The 26429-nt window shown below is 33.6% G+C and overlaps 1 protein-coding gene across 2 annotated transcripts in view; it reads left to right on the top strand.

Moving 5' to 3' along the window:
• Window positions 1-26429, top strand: part of TENT2 (terminal nucleotidyltransferase 2) — a 71449-nt gene that overhangs the window by 28344 nt on the left and 16676 nt on the right. Inside the window, exons 7-12 of one of the 2 annotated variants that reach the window (XM_060635468.3) lie at window positions 304-370; window positions 2092-2161; window positions 9953-10029; window positions 10407-10535; window positions 15368-15411; window positions 24655-24791. In XM_060635468.3, coding sequence (XP_060491451.1) covers window positions 304-370; window positions 2092-2161; window positions 9953-10029; window positions 10407-10535; window positions 15368-15411; window positions 24655-24791 — 524 coding nt within the window. Of the gene's footprint in view, window positions 1-291; window positions 371-2091; window positions 2162-9952; window positions 10030-10406; window positions 10536-15367; window positions 15412-24654; window positions 24792-26429 lie in introns of both variants that reach the window. The other variant, XM_060635467.3, reaches the window with a different exon arrangement.

The raw sequence follows: 26429 nt of genomic DNA, 5'->3' as shown, positions 1-26429 counted from the left end.
TGTTTGTTTTTCTAGGAGAGGATTACTTTATGTGCATTTTTACTAAAGTAAGAAAATGGCATAAGAATTTTGATATTTTTTAAATTTTGCTTTAAGTTTATAATTAGGAATTGATTTAGGAATGTTGATGTGAAAGCATAAAAGTTGACATTTTCTATAACATAATTTAGTGTATATTGAAAAGTAACTTGAAAGAAAAGTATGCTTTTTCTCTTTGTTGAGAAACATTAAGAAAATAAAACATTGAATTTAGAAAGATAGTGAAAAAACACTTTATTTTTAACTTTTCAGTGTTTTTTTCAGGTCAATCAGAAGACTGAAGCACGGCATATACTCACCTTAGTCCATAAACACTTCTGTACCAGACTTTGTAAGTCTCATATGCCTCAAGTTCATATGTCATCTGACATAACTATTTAATATGTCTTAATATGTCTCTTACTTTGTTTTCTGATAAGAATTGTTTATTTTCTGGTCAGGATAGACATAATGTGGATCCTTTTTTCCCAAATGAATTTTTTTTAACTTGATTAAAAAGAGAACAATTCTTTATTGAGATAATCCCACTACATGCACTGGGGAATTCAAATGTATATAAGCTTTATTTCTTTTTCTCAAAAGATTATAGGCTGTTAGGGAAGCTACAGCATTAAATGAATAGCTGTAGTGTATAGTATCTGTGAAAAGCCAAGAAAGTGATACAGATAAAGTCTTATGGGTATTCATGTGAGGGAGTGAGAATTTCATCTGTTTCGCAGTGACATGCAATTTGTGACATCACATTTTAAAAATATCACTGAACATGAAGCCCAAGTGAATTATTCCAACAGAAAGCAAATTATTGACTTCGGCCACTGTATTATAAGATTTTATTCTTTGAATAACCTAGCTAAGCACATTTTATCCACATGTGTTAAGCCGTCATAATTTATTTTAAACTTCCACAGAATATCGTAGATTGTTGAAGTCACACTCGCCACGTGATGTTGGAAAGAGATGTGTTCATTTATTCAGCCAGATAGTACTTATGTGTCAGGCTTTGAACTGGCAAATTCAAAGTCAAGTGACCTGTTACTGCCCATGAGCAAGTTATATCTGTTGTTGGGTAGAAATCAAGTGATTTATTTTAGTGGACTTAAGTTTTCACATCTGTAAAATAAAGGAGTAATTCATACCTTAAGTAGATGTTTAATAGCTATTATTAACGCCAAATACTAAAAATGGAGGGAACCTTAGAGATCATTTAATTCAAAGGTATTTTTGGTTGTTATTTTTCATAGTTAAGGAGAATGGTGATTAGTGGATTCAGTAATTTGCCTGAGGAGTGTAGTTTGTTTTTTGGTGTCACAACCTGCCCCTGGAACTTGAAACTTTTAATTCTTATTTTTCATTAAGCCTCATTGAATTCCTGCCTACAAATTCTTTTTGAAGCTTGACATATTTTATGATTTTGGTGGTAAAAGCATTATAACGGGAAAATTTTTTAATTCTGGTATTATGTTTTTCTTTATAACATTAGGAAACTGCTCCTTTGGGAAGAGTTGGCAGTTTCTTTTTTACATATTTCTGTATTTTCCTAATTTTCTATAATGAACATGTATTATTTTCAAAAAATATTTTTGTGCTTAATGGAGTAAAAAATATGTATACATGTATTCTTCCTCTTAGGGATCATATTTATTTAAATGTATCACTATCCCATGTATCTATCATGTTGCAGGCATTTCCACATTTGAGACTCTTTGTAAATATGATATTTATGGCTGCTGTAAGATTCTGCCTTATGCTATAACAGAAATGAGCTATGCTCCTGCCAGCCTAGATATTTTTCCTGCTTATAATGCTCTGATGAATTTCTTTATAAGTATTATTAGATATTAGACCACACTTCTGAATTTTAATATAAAGCCCTCTAAATGGTATTGGAATTTTCAGTCTTAGAAGAATTTGATAATGTCCTTTCTTTGCGATCTTAAAAGACTGTGTTTTCATAAACTGTTTTAGCTTAGTAAGAAACCATTTTTTAAAAATATACATTGGAACACTATGAATTTGAGAAATGTTTACAGATATTCATATTTTGTCCTTCAGCTGGCTACATAGAGAGACCTCAGTTGATTCGAGCAAAAGTGCCAATTGTGAAGTTCAGGGATAAAGTCAGGTAAGTAATTATTGAATTTTCCTTTTTCAGTCATTTTAGATCATTTTTACATATTCTTTTGATGTAGATAGTTAAGTGTATGCTACAGCATAATAGCTTATCTTCATCAGTTTTTAAAACTTTCTTGATTTGTCTTGGAGATGATTTTTTAGAATAGTCTGAGCAATTCTTTATGCTTAACTGTGCTTAGTTATTTTGCTTGGTATTTCGAGTGTTTAAAACTATCCATTTTAAAGAATATATATATTTACATTTCACATTTTTAAATTTTGCCTTTTGGAAATGTAATATACTCTTTAGAACATATCTTAATTGATGAGATTTGATGTATGTTTATATCAAGGGAGTTGTTATAAATATAATTATATCTATCTGTACACTCTACCAGCCTGGGTTCTGAATTTCTTATGGGCATTGGGATTGGAATCTTTTATACAGTATCTGAATATAAAATGTAAATAGGTGTTGACTGTTCTATTGGTTAAAAAAAATTTGTTCCCTAAAAAAGAGATAAGATTGTGATAAATTAGGTTTTCTAGCCCAGTTTTATAAAATACTGAAATGGTTTACATAAATGTAAGTGTAAAGTGTAAATATATATACATAAGTGATCCTTATTATTCATGGATTCTTTATTTATGAATTTGCCGACATGATGATATTTATTTTGTAACCCCCCAAATTAATATTTCTAGCACTTTCATAGTCATTTGTAGACATTTGCAAAGTGGAGAAGATTCTGAATCATTGAGATTAAATAATGTGACATTCTGCCTTCCTGTTTCTTCTCTTATGTATAAACAATTATTCTTTGCAGAGTCCTTTTCCATGTTTTTTGTATTTTGTTGCTTTATATAGGTGACTTTGCTCTTTTAAATGGCCCCCAAGCATAGTGCTGAGTTACTATCTATTGTTTCTGTGTACAAAGCTGTGATGTGCCTCATGGAGAAAAAACTTGTATTTGATATGCTTTGTTCATGCATAAGTTACAGTGTGCTTGGCCATGAGTTCATTATCAGTGAATGGGGTGTCTTTAAATGGAAACACATAAAACAAAGTTATGTAGGGGCGCCTGGGTGGCTCAGTCGGTTAAGTGTCTGAGTTCAGCTCAGGCCATGATCTCGTGGTTTGTGAATTTGAGTCCTGCGTTGGGCTCTGTGCTGACAGCTCAGAGCCTGGAGCCTGCTTCGGATTCTGTCTCTCTCTCTCTCTCTCTCTCTCTCTCTCTCTCTCTGTCCCTCCCCAGCTCGTGCTCTGTCTCTCTCTGTCTGTCAAAAATAAATAAACATTAAAAAAATATTAAAAAAGCAAACAAAACAAAGTTATGTATTAATCAATTGATGAAAATGTTTTGACTGAAAGCTTGTGGGAACCTAACCCTTTGTTTCCACTGTTTTCATTGACTTTATAGAAAATAAATACTGCAAATGATTAGAATTGACTAAATATATATGTTTTAAACAAATCCTTAGATATATGCCTGGTTCAAACCTTCTCCTCCATTCATTTAAATATCTGTCCAATCTATAAGTATTTGAATTTTTTTCAAATAACTAATGGTAGTTTTCTTTTTAAAAAAAAATTTTTTTTGATGTTTATTTATTTTTGAAGGAGAGAGAGACAGAGTGTGAGTCGGGGAGGGGCAGAGAGAGAGGGAGACACAGAATCTGAAGGAGGCTCCAGGGTCAGCTGTCAACACTGAGCCCGACGACACGTGGCTCAAACTCAGAGACCGCGAGATCATGATTTCTGCTGAAGTCAGACACTTAACCACAGGCGCCCCAATGGTAGAGTTTTCTAAAACACTTTATGGGAGATAAACTAAACACAAATAAAATTATTAGCTTATTGTAATTATTTTTTAAAATACATGGTTGTGGGCCCCCTGGGTGGCTCAGTCCATTAAGCATCTGACTCTTGATTTTAGCTCAAGATGATCTCACCGTTCATGAGTTTGAGCCCTGCATTGGGCTCTGTGCTAACAGTGAGAAGCCTGCTTTGGATTCTTTCCCTCTCCCTCTCTGTCCCTCCCCCACTCGTACCCCTACCCCCTCTCTCAAAACAAATAAATAAACAACAAAAAAAAAGTAAAACCCACGGTTGTATTTTTTTTTTATGTTTAAAATTTTAATTACAGTGTTTTTAACATTCGGTTATATTACTTTCAGGTATACAATATAGTGATTCAACAATTCTATACATTACTCAGTGCTCATCATAATAAGTATAGTCTTTAATCCCCATCACCTATTTCAGTCATCCCCCTACCTATCTCCTCTCTGGTAACCATCTGTTTGTTCTCTATAGTTAAGAGTCTGTTTTTTGGTTTATCTCTCTTTTTTTTTTTTCTCTTTGTTTATTTATATATTTTTTAATTCCACATTAGTGAAATCATACGGTATTTGTCTTTCTCTGACTGACTTAATTCACTTAGCATTATACTCTAGCGCTATCCATGTTGTTGCAAATGGTAAGATTTCATTCATTTTTATGGAAGAATAATAGTCCACTTGTGTGTGTGTGTGTGCATGTTTATATATATCACATCTTTCTCCATTGATGGACATTTATTTGTGTATCTTTGTCTTTGATGGATATTTGGGCTGCTTCCATAACTTGCCTATTGTAAATAATGCTGCAGTTATCATAGAGGTGCATATTTCCTTTCAAATTAGTGTTTTTGTGTGATTTGGGTAAATACGCAGTAGTGCAATGACTGGATTATATGTTAATCCTATTTTTATTTTTTGAAGAATGTTTATACTGTTTTCCACAGTGACTACACTAGTTTGCATTCCTACTAGCAGGACACAAGAGGTTTTTTTTTCCTCCACATCCTTGCCAACACTTATTATTTCTTGTTTTTTATTTTAGCCGTTCTGACTGGTGTGGTTTTGATTTGCATTTCCCTGAAGAAGAGTGATACTGAGCATCTTTGTCTACACATGTAGAAAAATGTTGCTATGCCAAATTTCTGAGAAATTACTGCCTGTGCTCTCTTCTAGGATTTTTATGGTTTCAGGTCTCACGTTTAGGTCTTTAATCCATTTTGAGTTTATTTTTGTATATGGTGTAAAAAAGAGGTCCAGTTTCATTCTTTTGCATGTAGCTGCTCAGTTTTCCCACTACCATTTGTTGAAGAGACTGTCTTTATTTCGTTGCATATTCTTGCCTCTTTTGTTGAAGTTCAGTTGACCATATAATCCTGGGTTTGTTTCTGGGCACTCAGTCCTATTCCATTGATGTATGTGTGTATTTTGTGCCAGTACCATACTGTATTGGTAACTACAGCTTCGTAGTGTAACTTGCAATCCGGAATTATGATACCTCCAGCTTTGTTTTTCTTTTTTGAGAATGTTTTGGCTATTTGAGGTCTTTTGTAGTTTTATACAGATTTTAGGATTATTTTTTCTAGTTCTGTGAAAAATGCTGTTGTTTTTGTTTTGTTTTGTTTTTTAGTTTATTTTGACAGAGAGAGAGAGAGAGAGGGAGAGAATCCCAAGCAGCCTCCATGCTTCCAATGCAGAGCTTGACTCAATCCCACAAACCGTGAGATCATGACCTGAGCTGAAATCAAGAGTTGGACAGTCAGCCGACTGAGCCACCCAGGCACCCCACTGATTATACTTCGATAGGGATTTCATTAAATCTGTAGATAGATTGTTTTGGGTAGTGTGAACATTTTAAAAATATTTGTTCTTCTAGTCCATGAGCATGGAATGTCTTTACATTTGTCTGTGTTGTCTTCAATTTCTCTCATCATGTTTTATAGTTTTTAGAGTACAGGTTTTTGAACTCTTTGGTTAAGTTATTCCTAAGCATTTTTTCTTTTTGGTGCCGTTGTAAATGTGATTGCTTTTTAAATTTCTTCCTATTGCTTCATTATTAGTGAATAGAAATACAGTGGATTTCTGTATATTGATTTCGTATCCTGCAACCTTACTGAATTCATTTATCAGTTCCAGTAGTTTTTTGATGGAGTCTTTAGTGTTTTCTCTATATAGTATCATGTCATCTACATAAAAATAATGAAAGTTTTACTTTTTCCTTACCAATTTGGATGCCTCTTATTCCTTTTTCTTGTATGACTGGTGTAGCTTTGGCTTCCTATACTATGTTGAATAAAAGTGGTGAGAGTGGGGGCGCCTGGGTGGCTCAGTTGGTTAAACGTTCGACTTTGGCTCAGGTCATGATCTTGTGGTTCGTGAGTTCAAGCCTTGTGTTGGGCTCTGTGCTGACACGTCAGAGCCTGGAGTCTGCTTTGGATTCTGTGTCTCCCTTTCTTTCTGCCCCTCCCCTGCTTGTGCTCTGTCTCTCTCAATCTCAAAAATAAATAATAAAACATTAAAAAAAAAAGGTGGTGAGAGTGGACATCCTTGTTTTGTTCCTGATCTTAGGGGGAAAGCTCTCAGTTTTTCACCTTTGAGTATGATATTAGCTGTGGATATTTCATATATGACCTTAATTACGGTGAGGTATGTTCACTCCAAACCTACTTCGTTGAGGGATTTATCATGCATGTTGTACTTTGTCAAATGCTTTTTCTGCACTTTTATTTTATTTTATTTTATTTTATTTTATTTTATTTTATTTTATTTTATTTTAGAGAGTGAGAGAGCACAAGGTGGGGAGAGGAGCAGAGGGAGGGAGAGGGGGAGAGAGAGGGAGAGGGAAGGGGAGAGAATTTTAAACAGGCTCTGTTCAGCACAGAGCCCAATGTGGGGCTTGATCCCATGATCCTGGGATCATGAACTGAACTGAAATCAAGAGTTGGATGCTCAGCCGAGTCACTAGGCACCCCCTTTTCTGCATCTATTGAAATGATCATATGGCTTTTATTCTTAATGTTACGGATGTGATATATCATGTTGATTGAGACGCAAATATTGGACCCCACCCTTGCATCCCAGGAATAAATCTCGCTTGATCCGTGGTGAATGATTTTTTTTTAATGTATTACTGGATTCAGCTTGCTAATGTTTTGTTGAGGATTTTTACATCTATGTTCATCAGAGATACTGGCCTATAGTTCTCTTTTTTGTAGTGTCTTTATCTGGTTTTACTATGAGGGTACAATGCAAGTCTCATAGAATGAATTTGGAAGCCTTCCCTCTCTTCTGTTTTTTGGAATAGTTTGAGAAAAATAGTTATTAACTCTTCTTTGAGTGTTCGGTAGAATTTGCCTGTGAAGCCTTCTGGTACTGGACTTTACTTGTTGGGAGTTTTTTCATTACTGATTCAATTTCATTGCTTGTAATGGGTCTGTTCAAATTTTCTATTTCTTCTTGATTCAATTTTGAGAGGTTATATGTTTCTGGGAATTTATCCATTTCTTTTAGGTTTTCCAGTTTGTTGGCATATAATTTTTCATAATATTCTCATACAATCCTTTGTAATATTTCTATGGTGTTGTTGTTATTTCTCTTCTTTTATTTGGTGATTTTGTTTATTTGAATACTCTCTGTTTCTCCCTCTTTTTTTTCTTTTTTTGGATGACACTAGCTAACGGTTCATCACTTTTGTTGATCTTTTAAAAGAACCAGCTCCTGGTTTCACTGATCTGTTCTGTACTTTTTTTAGTTTTTGTTTCGTTTATTACTGTTCTAATCTATATTATTTCCTTTCTTCTATTGGTTTTGGGTTTTGTTTGTTCTTCTTTTTGTAACTCTTTTATGTATAAAGTTAGGTTGTTTGAGATTTTTCTTCTTGAGGTAGACCCATGTTGCTCTAAACTTTGCCCTTGCAACCACTTTTGCTGCTTCCCAAAGATTTTTGGTCATTGTGTTTTCATTTTCATTTGTCTCTGTATTTTTTTGATTTCCTCTTTGATTTCTTGGTTGATCCATTCATTGTTTTAGTAGCATGTTGTTTAACTTACATGTATTTGTGCTATTTCCAGATTTTTTCTTGTGGTTAATTTCTAGCTTCATAGCATTATGGTCAGAAATGATGCATGGAATGACTTCCATCTTTTTAAATTTGTCAAGACTTGTTTTGTGGCCTACTGTGTGATCTCTTCCGGAGAATGTTCCATGTGTACTTGAAACGAATGTGTATTCTGGTATTTTAGGATAGAATGTTCTGAATATATCTGTTAAATCCATCTGGTCCAAATGTGTCAGTCAAAGCCACTGTTTCCTTGTTGATTTTCTATTTGAATGATCTGTCCATTGACGTAAGTGGGGTGTTAAAGTCCTCTACTTTTATTGTATTACTATTGATTATTTCCTTTATGTTTGTTATTAACTGCTTTAAATATTTGGGTGCTCCTGTGTTGGGCGCATTTTTTTTTTCCTATTTAAGATTATACAAACTTTTTTTCATTGTTAAATGTTCTTTATAAACACCATTTTATATTTCTTCTCTATACAGACCATTAAAAAAATGGCTTCTAATATCCAAAGATAACCAATGGTAACATTTTGGTGTAAAACTTTCAGTCCCTCTTCTATGCATGTGAATGCATAAGAGTTTTTAAAATTAAAATTGAGATTATACTTTTTTACCTGACCATATATCATGGATATTTGCTTATATCAGTGAATTTTTTCTGGCTTGATTTTTAATGGCTTTACAGTAGTTTTTCATTCAATGAATATATTATGATTAACTTAGTTATTCCCCTGTTAGAATAAGCATTTTGTACATTAAATTTTTTCCATATAAAGGATTAGTTTAATATTTCCAGAAGTAAAATCTGAAGCAAATACTGTGGATATTTTTAAAGCGCTGAATCATATTTTTGGAAAAGTTTTTAACTGCAAACTGGTTGTTGCCTGTTTCTTCCTCTCTGTTGAGGTATATAGAGGAAATGCACAGTGGTTTTAGTGTTAGCCTTGCACAGACGCAGTTAGAGAATGTAACTCTCTTGCTGCCATAAGTTTCCCAAAGGCAAATATATGTATATATCTGAAGTGTTGATACTACTATCCATTTTTGTCAATATGCATGGTTAATTGAAAGATTATAAGATTTCCTTTCCCTAAAAAAGGAAATCTGCATTGGTAAATTTCAAATTTTATAATTAAAAGTTTATAAAAAGGAATTTTGTTTTTATATTAGGCAGTCTTTTCATAGAAAAACTCAGTGTGCAGAAGTTGTTGGACCTAATAGTATATTTACATTAATCCTTTCTTTTATTTTGAGTTTTGCCATTCTTTGTAGATCCCTTCATTATTGCCCTATTTTTTAAATTGTGAATTGCACCATATCTTTGCTTTCAAAGACGTATCCCTATTGTCCTTCCAGATTATCAGTAGCTCACTTTGGTATAATATAATTTATATGTTATTTATATCTTATCCTTTTTGGAGGGAATATAATGTATAGACTACTTTTATTTTTTTTTTCACCTGTTCTTTATTTGGCTTTTTATTCCTATTGTTTTAAAGCAAATAATGCTTTACTTCCAAATTAGTTGAGAATATATAACTCAGTGAAATAACTTGACCAGAAATGTTTTTGGTCATATAATTTTGTTTACCTGGAATGGATTGCAAAATTTTATAATTTGTTTTATTAAGGATAATTAAAGCCTTAGAAGTACATTATGGATCTTACAACTGTTATCCTGTTTAGTATTTTTAATATACAGTAAATCATATTAAAATGATATACTGACTATATCTTTATTCTTATTGCTAAGTTAGTGTCTCATTTTAAAGTATTTGGTCTTTGGGATCATGCTATTTTTACATCATAGGGTAGATGAATATTAACTTAGTTATTAGGGAGTTAGTTTAATTTGTTCAAAAACACTTGAGGTAAAGTATTTTTCTCTGTTTTTAATAGTTGTGTGGAATTCGACTTGAATGTAAACAATATTGTTGGAATAAGAAACACATTCCTCCTCAGAACTTACGCATACCGTAAGTTTTTTGTTTATTTCCAAATAATTATAGCTTCTCTCTTTATCCTTTATTCCTTTTTAAATATGTTTATAATAAACACTGACATCTTTTTAATTATTTTAATGTGTAGTGTCTCATTTTATTATATGTATACTATGTTGTACACTAAAATTTATATGCTACCAGAGTTACAGGTCAATAAAATGAATTTTAGTAATTGGTAATTTTTAAAAGGTGACTAAGATACCTTGTAAAAGTAAGACACATTTATGGTGAACACAATGTTTAATACACAGGGAGGAAATGCTTTTTCTTTTGGAGTTGGGAAATGATACAAACTTACAGAGAAACCGTAATATTTTCTTACCATTTTTAAGTTTTCATTTTACTTTCAGTTGAAAATCGAGTTCGTCCGTTAGTACTGGTGATTAAGAAGTGGGCAAGTCACCATGAGATAAATGATGCCAGTCGTGGTACTTTAAGCAGCTATAGTCTTGTATTGATGGTTTTGCACTATTTACAAAGTAAGTATTATGGGTTTTTCCCAATTTTTAAAATGGAAACACAGTTAAACTTCATTATGGTGTCTTTTCTGTTGACACTGTCTTCAAACAGTATTGTTTTAAAAAGTTCTTTCTAAGGCCCATATAGCCATATTTTTCTAATTTGTTGCTTTGAACAAATGTTTTAGAAATGTTATTCCCCAGAAAACATTATAAGGAAGTTTCGCTGTGTTTTGTTTTGTTTTTTGACAGTTTTTTCATATTACTCTTTTGTATTCAAAGAACTTTTACCGCTATATTGTGGATCCATTATCTTGAGGCACATGCATGTTCAGAAGCCCTATAAAAATAAGCTCAAGCACCATTCATCATGTTTTTTATTTTTCACTTGAGACAGGAATTAAAGGATTTTCTTTTTGGATAAAGAAGTTTTTATTCCTTGTGAGTTGGCATGGAGTTTGGGTGAAAGAAATAATAGAAGATTGGAAATAATCTAAGTTTTTAAGAATAGAGGAATGATTGAATTAATTATAATATTTTCAGCTGCTAAGAATATGTTTTTAGGGTATTTAATGGTAAAAGAAAATATCCATGATATGGTATCATATACAACATGGTATCAATTTTATTTTAAAAATTGTATTTGTATTTGAGTTTGTGTATGTATTCATATGTATATAAATATTGAAAAGTTATGTGCCAGAAATACATCAGGGGTTATTTAGATTTTGTCAAATGTACATTTTAAATTACAACTAAAACTAAAAAGTGAATAGACACTAGTTGTGATTTAGAAATGAGATTTGACTACAGTATTGAACATGTATGAACAGCTATAATATGTGCTCTTTCTCTCCATTTTTGTGGGTTACTTTAGATACTTTACTTTGCCTTCTTTAGAAAAATGGACTTTTATCACACATGTACTGAGGCAGTTTGGTAAGCAAGTTGAAAGTTCAGAAATTTTTTACCACTGTTCAAAAATCATGTTAAAATTCTGTTTACATTTTGTTAAACCTATTTTGTTTTTGACAAAGTCCTCTTCACTAAGATGATTTGTAATTAATGGCACTATCATCACTGTTTCTAGGTCTTTGTTAAAGTACATCCACTCTGCACAGCTAAAGTATAACTGTATTGAGGTGCCTGGGTGGCTCAGCTGGTTGAGCCTGTGACTCTTGATTTCAGCTCAGGTCATGATCCCAGGGTCGTGGGATTGAGCCCCGGATCGGGCTCCGCACTAAGTGTGGAACCTGCTTAAGATTCTCTCCTCTCCTCTTCTCTCTCTCTCTCTCTCTCTCTCTCTCTCTCTCTCTCTGACTCTCTGACTCTCTGACTCTCTGACTCTCTTACTCTCACTTGCTGTCTCTCCCTCTGCCCATCTTCCCCTCTCACACACTCTCTCTCTAAAATAATAATAAAAGTAAAAGCGTAACTGTTATTTGGCAAATTTTGGCTACTTCTCACTAGAAGAAATTAGATTGAAATAAGTAGCCGTGTTGAAATTAGATTGAAATAAATAGCTGCTTTTTTGGCAAACAGGAGTCTGCGAAGTGTATTGAGCAGTTCCAGTCGTGCCACAGTGAACTAGTGTTTGTAATTTTGGCCAGTTTATTCCACCTTTCTGGCCTTAATATTCTTATCTGTAACAGGGATAATTGGATTGGATGGACTTTTAGGTTTCATTTAACTTCTTAAAGGCTTTTTTAATATCTTTTCTGCCATGAGTAGAGAAAGGAAATTTGTCTTCTGTATATGGAAAAGTTGAAAAGATTAAAGTATTTCCTAGAATGAATTTCAATAGTTAGTAATTGACTACATATGCTTGAAAGGTGACTGATGAAAGTGTGAAGGGAAAAAGCCGATGAGAAGAGATTTTAATGGCCATCTAAGATTAATAATAATAATTAATAAAAAGGCAAAAGTATTACCTGGTTAGAAATAATAATTTGAATGAATATTCATAGAATGTTTACCATGTTTTCAGGTACAAAACTGTTTCAGGCATTCTAAAATTGCTCTTGAATTTTTGGGACACCTGGGTGGCTCAGTTAGTTGAGTGTTTGACTTTTGATTTTGGCTCAGGTCATGATCCTGGGGTCATGGGATTGAGCTGCATGTCTAGCTGTGCGCTGAGAATGGAGCCTACTTGGGATTCTCTCTCCTCCCCTGTTCCTCTTAGATTGCACGCACTCTTTCTTTCAAAAACAAAATTGTCCTTGAATTTTCAAAATTGTTGTTTATTGTTGAAGATCTCTTTTTTTTAGTTGAATTTTTGATGAATCAGAATGGAATGTTTCCATGTTTAAATTTGTGGAGGCCTGACCAGAAAGCTCTCATCTGAAATGTAGGCAAAGTAAAATCTTACAGAGTAGCTGTTCTGAAGGTGTTATCTATTGATCAGATACTGTAATAGTAAGGTGTTTTGTGTTTTTTTTTTTTTCTTTTGAGAGAGAAATTTAAAAGATTGAAGTCCAAAATTTTGAAGTAAAAATAGCTGTTACAGCTAGATCCTTCCTGAATGTATGTTGCTTTTTTCCCCCCAAATGTTTAGTTTTGAGAGAGAGAACGAGCGAACGAGTGAGAGGGGGAGGGGTAGAGAGAGAGGGGACAGAGGATGTGAAGCAGTCTCTGCACTGACAGCAGATATAGCCCAATATGGGGCTTGAACTGATGAACTGTGAGATCACGACCTGAGCTGAAGTCAGATGCTTAACCAACTGAGCCACCCAGGTGCCCCTGAATATATGTTGCTTTGAGTGAAATAAACATTTGAAAAACTATTCAAGACTTTGACGTTACTATCAGGATAGTGTTAACTGCCACGGTACGCCAATTGCTCTGCAATGTGTTGACCTTAAAAAACAAAAGAGCTAGGTTTTTGTTTGTTTGTTTGTTTTTTTGCCAGTACAGTGAGTTTATTCTGGAATAGAGGAATCGCAATTCAGAACAAGCAAACTGTAGTGAACCAACCATTGGCAAGTCCAGAGAATGGAGGTTGAGGGGCTTGCCTTTATGGAGGAAGGGGAGGAAGCTGGAAGGGGCTGTTTTGCTGAATTCTCATTGCCTGGGCTGTTGCTGAGCAAGGAAGAATTCTTTCTTCCTTCTACTAGAGTATGTAAAGGAAGCTTCTTCCTATTGGGGAATGCAAAGTATACTTCTTATGGAGAATGGTGGCAGTGTGTGAGAGCACCCCTTTCAGGGCTTCCTGACTCCACTTTTCTTTTACTTATTTTCACAAATGACTAGCTTTAAGGTTGTTAGACAAGGGATTTACTGAGTGATATCCCTGCTCCCCAAAACTTTCAAATTGCTTAGTTCTCAGGGTGCTTTGTCTATTGAAAGACCCTAACCAGTGATTACTGTTTGTTTTTCTCTTCCAACATTCTGGTTATGATTCTAGAATGAAATAAATTTTTTTCTAAATGTTTATAACCTTTCTTCACTGTTTTTTAAATTATAATTTTAATTTACTAGGGGTATTCAGTGAGAAGGGAATTCAGGTTTTTAATTAAGTAAACTAATTTCTAGTAAGATTTACCAATTTGACTTCTATATTACAGCAAAATTGTTAGAAAGTCATTAAAAACTATTACACGAATATAAAGACGTTTAGAATTAAAGTAACTGGGGCTTGAGTTTATTTGTAGGATCTTCTAGAATTTTGAGCATTTGAATGCCTCTGGGAAAAAATATTTTTACTTCCTAAGAGTGATTCCAGTAAGTAATGAGTTTTTCCCCTCAGTCACACACTGTGAACATTCCAGACTATCATGGAATTTTATTTTATTCCGATTTCAACTTGGGAATGGAACATGATACAGAAGAGATATTTAAATATTATGTGATAGAAACTTATACATTTATAATCATAGTTGGAGATCACGTAAGTTGGTAATAATAGTTGATTATTTAGATATTAATGTATTCCAGAAGTTATATAAAAAGGTTTTTGCTAAACTGCAAATTAAAAATAATGATTGTTACTGAGTTTACTTAATTATATATAATGTGTTTCTAATTCTTAAATACACAGTTTGTTTTATGGTATTATATTTGGTCTTTAATCTTAAATCTTGAAAACACATTACTTGTATCTTATAGTCAAGATATTGTATTTTGCAGGTTGGATTTTGGTAAAGATATTGGAGAATGAAGAATGACAAAAAATAAAGTAACATATAAAGATAATGATTCCTTTGTATGAAATTTTAATTTTTTATGGCAAAGTGGCATATTTATATTTATATTTCTAAACTTTATATTTCTGATTTATATTTCTAAACTTTGCTCAAGCCTCCTTTTTAAAAATTAGTGAAGTTGAAGATTTTTTTTTTTCAGTTTTTTTAATAGATCGATCTCCTGAAACTATCTCAGTTTTGGTATTACTGTTTATTAGAAGAAATTAAACATAAAGGGACAATTATGATATAGCTATTATTCTTTCATGATACAGTATCATTGGACTTTACTTAAAAAATTTTTTTTGATAGCTACATCCATCTTAACAATGTTCATTCAGTATATGTAGAACAATCCTTGTCTTGCTTATTTTGTGTGTGTGTCTGATGTTGGACCAAATGATGTGTGTCCATTGATGACTTGTTTTTCTAAAAATGCAAGGAACATTTGTTTACCTAGAAATATACATAGTTTATTAACCTGAAGTTATCAACTTAGATATATTTTGAATTTAAATTTCTAGGGATCAGAGTTAATTCACAAAATATATGGAAACTGTTGAATTCTAGCAGAAACCCTTATAGTCTCATACCTGGGGTGTAGCTGACAAATTATTGCTTTGTGAAATGAATTATGTGAATCACAGAAGCTTTAAACTTTTTTTTTTATAGCCCTACCTGAACCCATCCTTCCATCCATCCAAAAAATTTACCCAGTAAGTGTTTCTTATAAATTATTCTAATACATATTATGACAAATATATGTGGAACTATTATATGCAGTATTAATGTGAATGTAAAAGGTGTAATAGTTACCTTCTAAGTATATAAGAACATTTTCTATATAGGCTGAGGCGTTGGCCACTAGCACATTAAAAATATTCCGTATACTTTTTCAGAAGACTGTCATATTTTATTTGGTTATTGGCAGTGTGGTCATTTTTCTTAATGGTGGAATTATTTGCATGATGCTCATGATTATCACTAAAAGGAATTAAATATATTCAATTGGTCAAGGCCTATTTAGACTCATTCCAGTTTTCTTCGTGCTATTTTAAAATAGTTTTATAGTATTTCTTTACTCAGAAGTCTTTTAGCCCAATCTACGTATACTTTGAAAGCAGGGGAAAAATTAAGTTGAACAATTGGATAATCATTGTATCTTTCACTTGATTTTACCAACTAATACACCAAAAGGAGTAACACTGATACTTACACTCCTTGAGTGCATAATATTAAGAATCCTTCTGAAGTTAATTGGAAACATGAAAGTGGTGAAGGGTGCCTACTAGAAAAAGTTTGGTATATACTCAGTTTGAATTTAGAGAAACCTAGGTAATGTACATAACTCACAATCTATATACTTTTGTTTCTTTTCCAGTTTTTTGTGTTCCTTTTTTCCAGAATTCTGTTTCCTTGTTTTATAGTCCTACCATTTCTGTTTTCCTCCATAATCATCCTTATTCCTGGTTGTATTTGGAAATAATATTTAAACTATCTGTTTAGAATGTTTTATCAGCCTTCTGAAACCATGTAATTTTTACCTGTTTAGTTTTATGAAGTTACAAAAAGCTGTTTTCTAAAATTACTAAATAGGCAAATTGAAAAAGATCTAGCTTGAGTGATCAGTTTTCAAAGGACTTGCTTATTTTATATGTATCATAGAAAATACAAGTCCTTGATGTGGAATCTAAATTAAATATAACTTAACCTTTGATAATTGAGAAGAACTGATGTTCTTGTTTTTGAACATGTTATTATCGTAATGCACACATGCAAGGTGCTGGATAATGAAAGGTTCACTGTAATCGAGATTGCTGTGGTGAGGACTTCCCAGCTTGTGGTGGATCATCTGGTAAAGACACCGTTATAAGAATCGTTTGGAATCTGGGTATCTTATCTTCCTCATTTTGAAAACTAATTTCTGGTATTATAAAGAGCTACTATAATGTGTTTCAGTTATTGCTAGGGATCACTATGCTTTCATAAACATTGTGAAAATGAAAGCATCAGAAAGTATAGAAATAAAAGTAACTTGAACTTTTGGGTCTTATCCTTGAATGGTTTTCTCCCTCCATAAAATATTGATTATTTAGCTTATGCTGAAAGGTCAGAAATAATGACTGGGTGTTCACTGTTTCATTTTATTGTCCCAGCTTTATTGTTAAGACCTAGGTTTCCGTGTAGAAAGAGCTGTGTATATTTTTCAGCATACAAAGCGTCTAATAGTTAAAACTTATCCTTTAAAGAATCTCTTACTGTGTGTGGAACAGATGCTTCTACACAAATCTCACTTAAACTCTGTGCTGCATGAATTCGTTTTACTAAAATAAAATACTAATAAAGTCTCAGTTTAATGCTCTATGCTTGAGAACAGAGCAGAGGTATTGCTTTTATTTTAGGATACCAAGGTTCTTACTAGTATATTCTAGTTTGAAGAACCTTATTTTTACTTCTGTTTCATTTTTCTAATTTTCTAGCTCCCCCCCCCCCATGACAGAGTCCCATCTTCTCTTCACTTACACTGTCTCTCACCCTATACTCTACACTCCTGTTGTGCTAATAATCCTATTTCTATACCTGTAACAAGGAAATAGATTTAATACTAGTTCAGTCCCAAAGCCTTAAAAAATACTTGTAGCAAGACCTGCTAGATTTAAGAATGTCTTAATTTGCTTTCAGGTGTGGTTATATTACCATAAATATTTGAAGAATACTATCTTTACTATAAGATTAATGCTTACATGGGTAAGGATATACTATCCACTCTTAACAGGATTTTAAATTTTATCTGAAACCTGTAAGCTAATTGATCAGTAGAGTGCTTTTCTTGGTGGTCCATCCAATGGAACAAGCAAATCAGCTTATTTCTTACTACTGATAGCTATTATTTATGTAGTATCTATTTTATGTCAGCACTCTATAAATTTTATATACAGTGTCCTTAGTCCTCGACAGGTAAACTTATGTAGTATTTTCCTTGATTCACAGGTGAAGAAACTAAGTCTTAGGAAGATTATATTATTGATCCAAGTTGTATTACAGTCACAAATTATGGACCCAGAAACTGATATTTTTTCTATTATACTGTGCTGAATGAGGAAAGGCAAAATGATAGTAGTGTTCACTAATATATCATTTCATCTAGTTTCTGTTGATTATTACATTTTATTTGTGTATATCTGATTGTCCCTATACAGATATACCTTTCTTTAAGAAAAACATATATGACAAAATTTCAGGTTGAATAAGTAAGTTTGAGAATGACTTAAAACTTTATAGTAACAGAAAAAACACTTTATTTTACAAGGAAACAAGGTTCTTTTAAATTTTGAGCTTCTCTAATATAGTTAAGTAGAATTTAAAAATAGGGTATAAATTTTGAAATAGAATAACATTTGTTCAGTATATTATGCTTTTTTAGTTATTTTCATATTTTCTCCTCAAATTTATGATAATTGTTTTAAAAATTGGTATGGTGTTTCAGTTCAGTTTGGATACTAAATTATGAAAGAAAAGGATGAAAGACTGGCCATATCTTTACCTTCAAAAGCTATATAACATTATTATTACTATTTAATTCTCATTGACTTAAAAAAGGCAACATGAATAGTCAAATAGAAGACAGAATATTTACTATTGAGTTAAAGCAGTGAAGTTGAGAATGTTTAAATATATAAACTCGGGTTAAGCTTATGAAGGGATCTTTAGTTTAATGGAAGTATATTGTGAGATTTACCTAGATTTATGCTAGGTGGAGATTTATGAAGATAATTTATATTTGTTTCTTTCCCTAGTGGCATCTTCATATTCCAGGAAGCCATTTTATAGTTATGAAGTTAGGAATTCTGAGAAGTAGAGTTCCCCTGTGTAGTTATGTATTGAAATATATTAAATTTTACATATATACATATGCATACATATGTATACATATAGCAACTTTTTTTTCAGTTTTAAAGTGTGTACAGTATGATGAAGGATTTTAGTTACGTAAAACAGGTTATAAATGAATACCTTTGAAAAGACATATTTAAAAGTTTGGGGGGAAGTTTTTTTTAGTGATAAAAACATTCTTTTAAAGTTGATGTTACTTAAATTTTAAGAGTTATAAGGAAGTTAATTTTGAAATAATACATTATTTCAGGAGGTAACTATACTGCATTATTGCATAAATTGGACAGTTATAGGGTGCCTGGGTCGCTCAGTTGGTTAAGTGTCTTACTCTTGATTTCAGCTCAGGTCATGATCTCAGGATCATGAGATCAAGCTCTGAGTCAGGCTTAGCACTGGGCATGGAGTCTGCTTAAGATTCTCTCTCTTCCTCTCTCTCTCCCACTCCACCTTGTGCTCTAAAAAAAGATAATGTACAGGGGCGCCTCGGTGGCTCAGTCGGTAAGCATCCGTCTTCAGCTCAGGTCACGATCTCGCGGTCCATGAGTTCGAGCCCTGCGTCAGGCTCTGGGCTGATGGCTCAGAGCCTAGAGCCTGCTTCCGATTCTGTGTCTCCCCCTCTCTCTGCCCCTCCCCCGTTCATGCTGTGTCTCTCTCTGTCTCAAAAATAAATGAACGTTAAAAAAAAATTTAAAAAAAAGATAATGTACAATTATAATAATAATGATGCCAAGCTATATAGGCAATACTATACTATACTACATACTATACTAAATATACTAAATACTATATAGGTAATACTATTGCTGCTATGCTTTACATATATTATATCATTTAATCCTTATTACAGTTCTATGAGTACTGTTATTTTCCTTGTGTTATAGATGAAGAAGCTGAACCTTTGGAAAGCTAAGCAATTTAAGTTCATAGAGCTAAGAGAAGGTTTCAAAGCTAATTCTGACTCCAGAGCTCATGCTCTTAACCACTTCATTATAGTGCTTCTACTTTATGATGCTTATGTTGCTTTCAAAATGTTAAACATTTTACTAAAAGCAAATATAATTTAAAGGAAATTTCATGATCAGTCTTTAACATGTATCACCGAATTCATGGTAATCTGCATATAATTAAGAAAGGTTGGTGAGACTTTAATATATCATTTAGCTCTTTTTCTATTTAGGCAGAACTCTGTTTAAGTAGTCTATATCAGTTATCTTTTTCTTTGAGACCTTCTTCAACATTTATATATAGGGTCTAATAATTTATATTGTTAGAATACTATGTAACTTAAATTTCTCTGTTTGCCTGGAGGTAAAAAATAGTCTTCTTTCAATTAAGGCATGTATCTTTTTAAAGAACAGTTAGCAAGTAAAAGTTTAGCTGGTATATTTTATTCTAGAAAGTGCTTAATTGTCTAAATTTCAAACTTTGAAGGTAAGATATTATGGCACAGTCTCAGAAAATGATGGAATTTGGCAAAAGATGTTTTTGCCATTTTGGGGGGAAGCAGTTCTATGGGCAAAGAAAAGTTGAGACTTTTCAGATGTTTTTCAAAGGGTTGCCCATTTAAATTTTTCTAAAATTGGCATTGATTGAAAAGGAAAAAAAGGTACAGAAGGTACAGATCTTCAAAAATCTTTAAATATCAATTGGCAAATGTTTGCAGGAATTAAGTCATTACAGAATAAAGATGTCTTCCCTACATTAAAAACAAGCAGCAGGTATCGATAACCCACCTCACCTCCAAATGCATTTAGAAAGATGTTACATTCTATCAGTTAAATTGTTTTTCCATGGATTTAGGATGTAATTCCTTTGACTTTTCATTGTTCTTTATGTGTTTTCTAATATGTTAAAGTTCTGCCTACTCATATCCAAGGTAGCATATATTATTTTTAAATACATGTGCAATGGGGCAGCTCCCTTTAAAAAAAATTCTTTGGTGAAATTTTTCTTAAAGCAGAGAATCTTTCTGTAATGTGAATAATTACCAACAATGGGGATTTCTTTTTTTTTTTTTAATTTTTTTTTCAATATATGAAGTTTATTGTCAAATTGGTTTCCATACAACACCCAGTGCTCATCCCAAAAGGTGCCCTCCTCAATACCCATCACCCACCCTCCCCTCCCTCCCACCCCCCATCAACCCTCAGTTTGTTCTCAATTCTAAAAGTCTCTTATGCTTTGGCTCTCTCCCACTCTAACCTCCTTTTTTTCTTTTGTCTTTTTCCCTTCCTCTCCCCCATGGGTTTCTGTTAAGTTTCTCAGGATCCACATAAGAGTGAAAACATATGGTATCTGTCTTTCTCTGTATGGCTTATTTCACTAAGCATAACACTCTCCAGTTCCATCCATGTTGCTACAAAGGGCCATATTTCATTCTTTCTCATTGCCACGTAGTACTCCATTGTGTGTATATAAACCACAATTTCTTTATCCGTTCATCAGTTGATGGACATTTAGGCTCTTTCCATAATTTGGCTGTTGTTGAGAGTGCTGCTATAAACATTGGGGTACAAGTGCCCCTATGCATCAGTGCTCCTGTATCCCTTGGGTAAATTCCTAGCAGTGCTACTGCTAGGTCATAGGGTAGGTCTATTTTTAATTTTTTTTTTTTTTTAAATTTTTTTTTTAACATTTTTTAATTTATTTTTGAGACAGAGAGAGACAGAGCATGAACGGGGGAGGGGCAGAGAGAGAGGGAGACACAGAATCGGAAGCAGGCTCCAGGCTCTGAGCCGTCAACCCAGAGCCCGACGCGGGGCTCGAACTCACGGACCGCGAGATCGCGACCTGAGCCGAAGTCGGACGCCCAACCGACTGAGCCACCCAGGCGCCCCTATTTTTAATTTTTTGAGGAACCTCCATACTGTTTTCCAGAGTGGCTGCCCCAGTTTGCATTCCCACCAACAGTGCAAGAGGGTTCCCGTTTCTCCACATCCTCTCCAGCATCTATAGTCTCCTGATTTGTTGATTTTGGCCACTCTGACTGGCATGAGGTGATATCTGAGTGTGGTTTTGATTTGTATTTCCCTGATGAGCGAGGTTGAGCATCTTTTTCATGTGCCTGTTGGCCATCCGGATGTCTTCTTTAGAGAAGTGTCTATTCATGTTTTCAGCCCATTTCTTCACTGGGTTATTTGTTTTTCGGGTGTGGAGTTTGGTGAGCTCTTTATAGATTTTGGATACTAGCCCTTTGTCCGATATGTCATTTGCAAATATCTTTTCCCATTCCATTGGTTGCCTTTTAGTTTTGTTGGTTGTTTCCTTTGCTGTGCAGAAGCTTTTTATCTTCATAAGGTCCCAATAGTTCATGTTTGCTTTTAATTCCCTTGCCTTTGGGGATATGTCAAGTAATAAATTGCTACGGCTGAGGTCAGAGAGGTCTTTTCCTGCTTTCTCCTCTAGGGTTTTGTTGGTTTCCTGTCTCACTTTCAGGTCCTTTATCCATTTTGAGTTTATTTTTGTGAATGGTGTGAGAAAGTAGTCTAGTTTCAATCTTCTGCATGTTGCTGTCCAGTTCTCCCAGCACCATTTGTTAAAGAGACTGTCTTTTTTCCATTGGATGTTCTTTCCTGCTTTGCCAAAGATGAATTGGCCATCCGTTTGTGGGTCTAGTTCTGGGGTTTCTATTCTATTCCATTGGTCTGTGTGTCTGTTTTTGTGCCAGTACCATGCTGTCTTGATGATGACAGCTTTGTAGTAGAGGCTAAAGTCTGGGATTGTGATGGCTCCTGCTTTGGTCTTCTTCTTCAAAATTACTTTGGCTATTCGGGGCCTTTTGTGGTTCCATATGAATTTTAGGATTGCTAACAATGGGGATTTCTGATGGTTAAATGGAATTTCTGTTTACTTATGGCATCTTTTAGACCCTTTTTTTTTTTTTTTTTTTTTTTTTAAGTTTGGATTTCTCCTTCGGTTCTCCCCAAGTATATATGCCATGGCCTTTTTTGTATGTGACCATGGAAAAGAATAACGGAGCTAAGAGGAGACTGGTCAAACTGTTAGTCAAGTCATTCAGCATTTGAGTACAGTAGGTCTCACAACTCTTCATTGTTAATCACAGTTAATGATCTTTTTATTTAAATTATTGAAAAAAAATAAAAATTTTAAAAGAGGTTCAAACAGTTTTAGAATTAAGGTAAGAAAATGACTGTTTTATTTCAGCATCAGTTCATAAATTGAATTCTTAGTGTGCTATGCGCTAGAAATCAAAATTAGTAAAAAGCTTTCTGAGCAGAAGGTATTAACAGTGATCTACTTTTCTTCTCCTTGTCATTTGAACTTATGTTATATCTTTTTGTTTAATTAGCCAGAAAATAACATTTAAATTTTACAAGTTAAAATGCTGTCCTAAGTCCAGTTTTATACTTACCAAGTACAAGACAGAGGGTAGTAGACGCAGTACTCCTGCTGCCCCTCTGCTTTCATGCTTTCTTAGAAATTGAGGCTTCTCTTGTACTCCCCCTAGTTGGGAGAGACAATGTAGATTTCTACCTTAGTCTCATAATGTAATACTAAATCTGAGAGAAGTGTAAGGGGAAGTTCCAGGTTTAGGAGTGTCAGCTTTACAAACTGTGGTTGGGGTAGAATGGTCTTCTGAGAGAAAGGTAATCTATTACTTCTTGGTAGTTAAAAATTATTGATAGAATTGTAGGACAGGGAGAGAATTTGTTATTTTCTTGCTCCTTTATTTTTACTGGGAGTTTTGAGGATTACCTTTATTTTTAAAATTTTGAAAAATGTTTATTTGTTTTTGAGAGAGAGCGCACTCACGCTTGCAAGCAGGTGAAAGGAGAGGTGCAGAGACAGAGAGGGAGAGAGAGAATCCCAGGCAGGCTTCGCATTGCCAGCACAGAGCCCAATGTGGGGCTTGAGCTCATGAACTGTAAGATCATGATGTGAGCTGAAATTGAGTCAGATGCTTAACTAACTGAGCCACCCGGGCACCCCGAGGACTGCCTTTAAATAGATGCACTACCCTGTTTCTCTGTATCAGCTTAGTTTTTTGGGAGCCTTTTTTTTAAATTTAATGGAGTGACTTAGACATTACTAATTGAATTGATATCCATAAACCGAAGGTTGATTTGTTAGGTATTTGGGAACCTTAAAGATAAGCTGTTTTGCCTGAACAAGTTGCTTAAAAAAAAAATCTATTACTCTGATGGCAAAGAGGCATGTAGAAAACCCATCTTAAGGACAGTGTTCAAATTACCTTAAAGTTTTTTTCTAATACGTGGATATGTATTACGTTAGAACCTCCATAGTTCATTCAGTATGTTTTAGAACCAGAATTTGTTACTAATAAAGATCATACATGAAAATGAATGGCCTACTATCAGCAAAAAGATAAGTACCCATTAGTATTCTTTCCAATAAGTGTGTTGTTTCAGCATGGATTACAAGCGAATGATACCCTCCTTTATGAATATTGTGGTAAAAGTTTGCTGAATATTGCTTTCTGGTTTGTTTCCTATCTTTCTTCTTTTCCCTGCCTTCTTTGTCTTTTGAAGTTTAATTCATGTTGAATTTCTGTCTTTCCTTCCCATTAAGATACAAAATACAAAAATGAAATAAAATTTTAAGAATCTTAAAATTGGTATAAGTACTATACGTATATTAATTACTTTTATGGTCTCTAAGAGAAATTTTAAGTGGCAGTTAGAAAACGCTCTTACCTTGTGCTTGATTTAACCCTTTATAAAGTACAACTGCTCCTTGTAGAAGCAGTTAAGGAGATACATTTATAAAGAAATCCATATGTAATTTGATGAAATCTTAGTATGTACAGTAAGGGTTTATGAGTTAGAAAATTTTTTGCTACTGTAGGGATCCACTTAAATGAGTGATATACCTCAGCCAAGGTTTAGAATCTCTTAGTTTTTTAAGTATTTTCTGGCATACTCCAAATACTGGTGAAATCCTTAGTAGGAGAAAAACTTCAGATTTCCAAACTGCCAACATAAAGATTTCTTCTCTCTTCTTCAGAGAGCATTACGTCAGGATTTGTAAAGTTTTTAGTGTGTGTTTTAAATGGCTTTATATTTCCCCCTTTTTCTTTTTGACAGGAATCTTTTAGTCCTGCTATACAGCTGCATCTTGTACATCAAGCTCCATGTAATGTTCCTCCTTACCTCTCGAAGAATGAATCAAATCTTGGGGACCTCTTACTGGGCTTTCTTAAATATTATGCTACAGAATTTGAGTAAGTGAAAATTTCAAATTGTGTTTATTCATTTATCTCTGTGAATGCTACAATTTTGGTCGGAAGCTATATTTGTTAATTTCAGTGCTACAGACTTGTCTAGAAGTACACAGTTTATAAAATTTAATATTCCAATGATTAATTGTTAGAAACTAAGTAGATTTCACATTCCTAGCTAATGAAAAATTACAGTTCAGTAAGCCCGATTTTAGTAGATTTCAGTAGCGATTTCATTTTATGTTTACCTGCCTCTTTTCATAGCAGGGCCTGAATAAATGTTTGTGATGGCCCTGTATAGGTGCTACATAGTTTGAAACATCTGTTTTTAGGAAGTTAAGATTTATTTTAAACACAGCTAAAACAAACTTGGGAAAAGATCTTCTGGATACTTGATACCTGAATAGTTGTGTTAGTATGAATAAAAATCAAGGAATACTTCTTTTCCTTTTTTTTATTTTTTGTTTCTTCTTCTGAGGGTGATAGGTAAACATAGAACACTAAAGTGTATAATCAGACTGGATTTAACTGAAAGTTCTTAAGGGAGTTCTTAGTCCAGATTGAGTGGCATTAGGGATTGTTTGCAGCTCCTCTGAAAAGCTTGAAGGAGGAAGAGAGAGGACTTAGGAGTTGTACAAAGTTAGAGGAGGAGGGTGCCACTTGGAAGAGATTTGGAGAGAGGGAAAATAGCATTTGTAATAAATTGCTGTTATTAGGTGGGAAAAATTGTTCTAAACAGATATGTATTATCTCAGTTTACATAATAACCATATCATGTGGTATTATATTATGCCCATTTTACCAGTGAAGCATTTAGAGAGGTGAAGAAACTTTCCCTAAGATCACACAGCTAGTCAGGGGAGTATTTCTGTTGGTTTTGACTGCAAAATCCATACTCTTAACTATGATGCTTTACTGCAGTGTCAGTATTGTTTTGTTTGCTGTGATGCAGTAGCTCTAAAGAAACCTGCCTCGTAGGAGATGATTTGAAACATAGGGCATGAAAGAAGTAATGTTATTTAAATTCCTCAAAGCAGAGCTTTTACCATTCTGTGCCTGTTTAGTTTACAGTTGTGTCTCCATTACCTACCCTAGTGCCAGACAGTGGCTACTTGAAAAATACTTGCTATAAATAAATACTTTTGAAGCAGAGGGTAAGATTACAGACATGTTGCAAAGATACTAAAGGTGACTTAAAAATTACTGAATTAGGTTAAGAAAAGGAGTAGGAAAAATGCTGGAGGAAAGTAGTTGAATAAGAATGAAGTTAAAATAATCACCGTTAAAAATGACCAGCACCAGAGTGTAAGTCCAGGCAATAAGGATAAAAAGGAAGGAGCCTTCATTTATAAAGACAAGAAAAGATTTAAGAAATAAGAGACATGGGATGTAAGAGACTATAAAGGTTATTCTAGAGTTAAGATTTTTGAGATGTTGCAGTAACTGTAGCTAATGTTTAGTGAGTACCTAATGGCCTACAGTATGCCAAGTGATTTCTATATATTATTTCATTTAATCCTCCTGGTAATCCCCCGTGAGGCCTAGGGAATTTGTATACTTTGTATACTTTAAACTTGCCTATGGCAGTACAGCTAGGTAGTTAGAGAACTGGGATTCAGTCTGGGGTCTGACTCCAAAACT

The sequence above is a fragment of the Panthera onca genome, chromosome A1, assembly GCF_046562875.1.
Source record: "Panthera onca isolate mPanOnc1 chromosome A1, mPanOnc1 haplotype 2, whole genome shotgun sequence".
Lineage (NCBI taxonomy): Eukaryota > Metazoa > Chordata > Mammalia > Carnivora > Felidae > Panthera > Panthera onca.
This window is presented reverse-complemented; position numbering and strand designations above follow the sequence as displayed.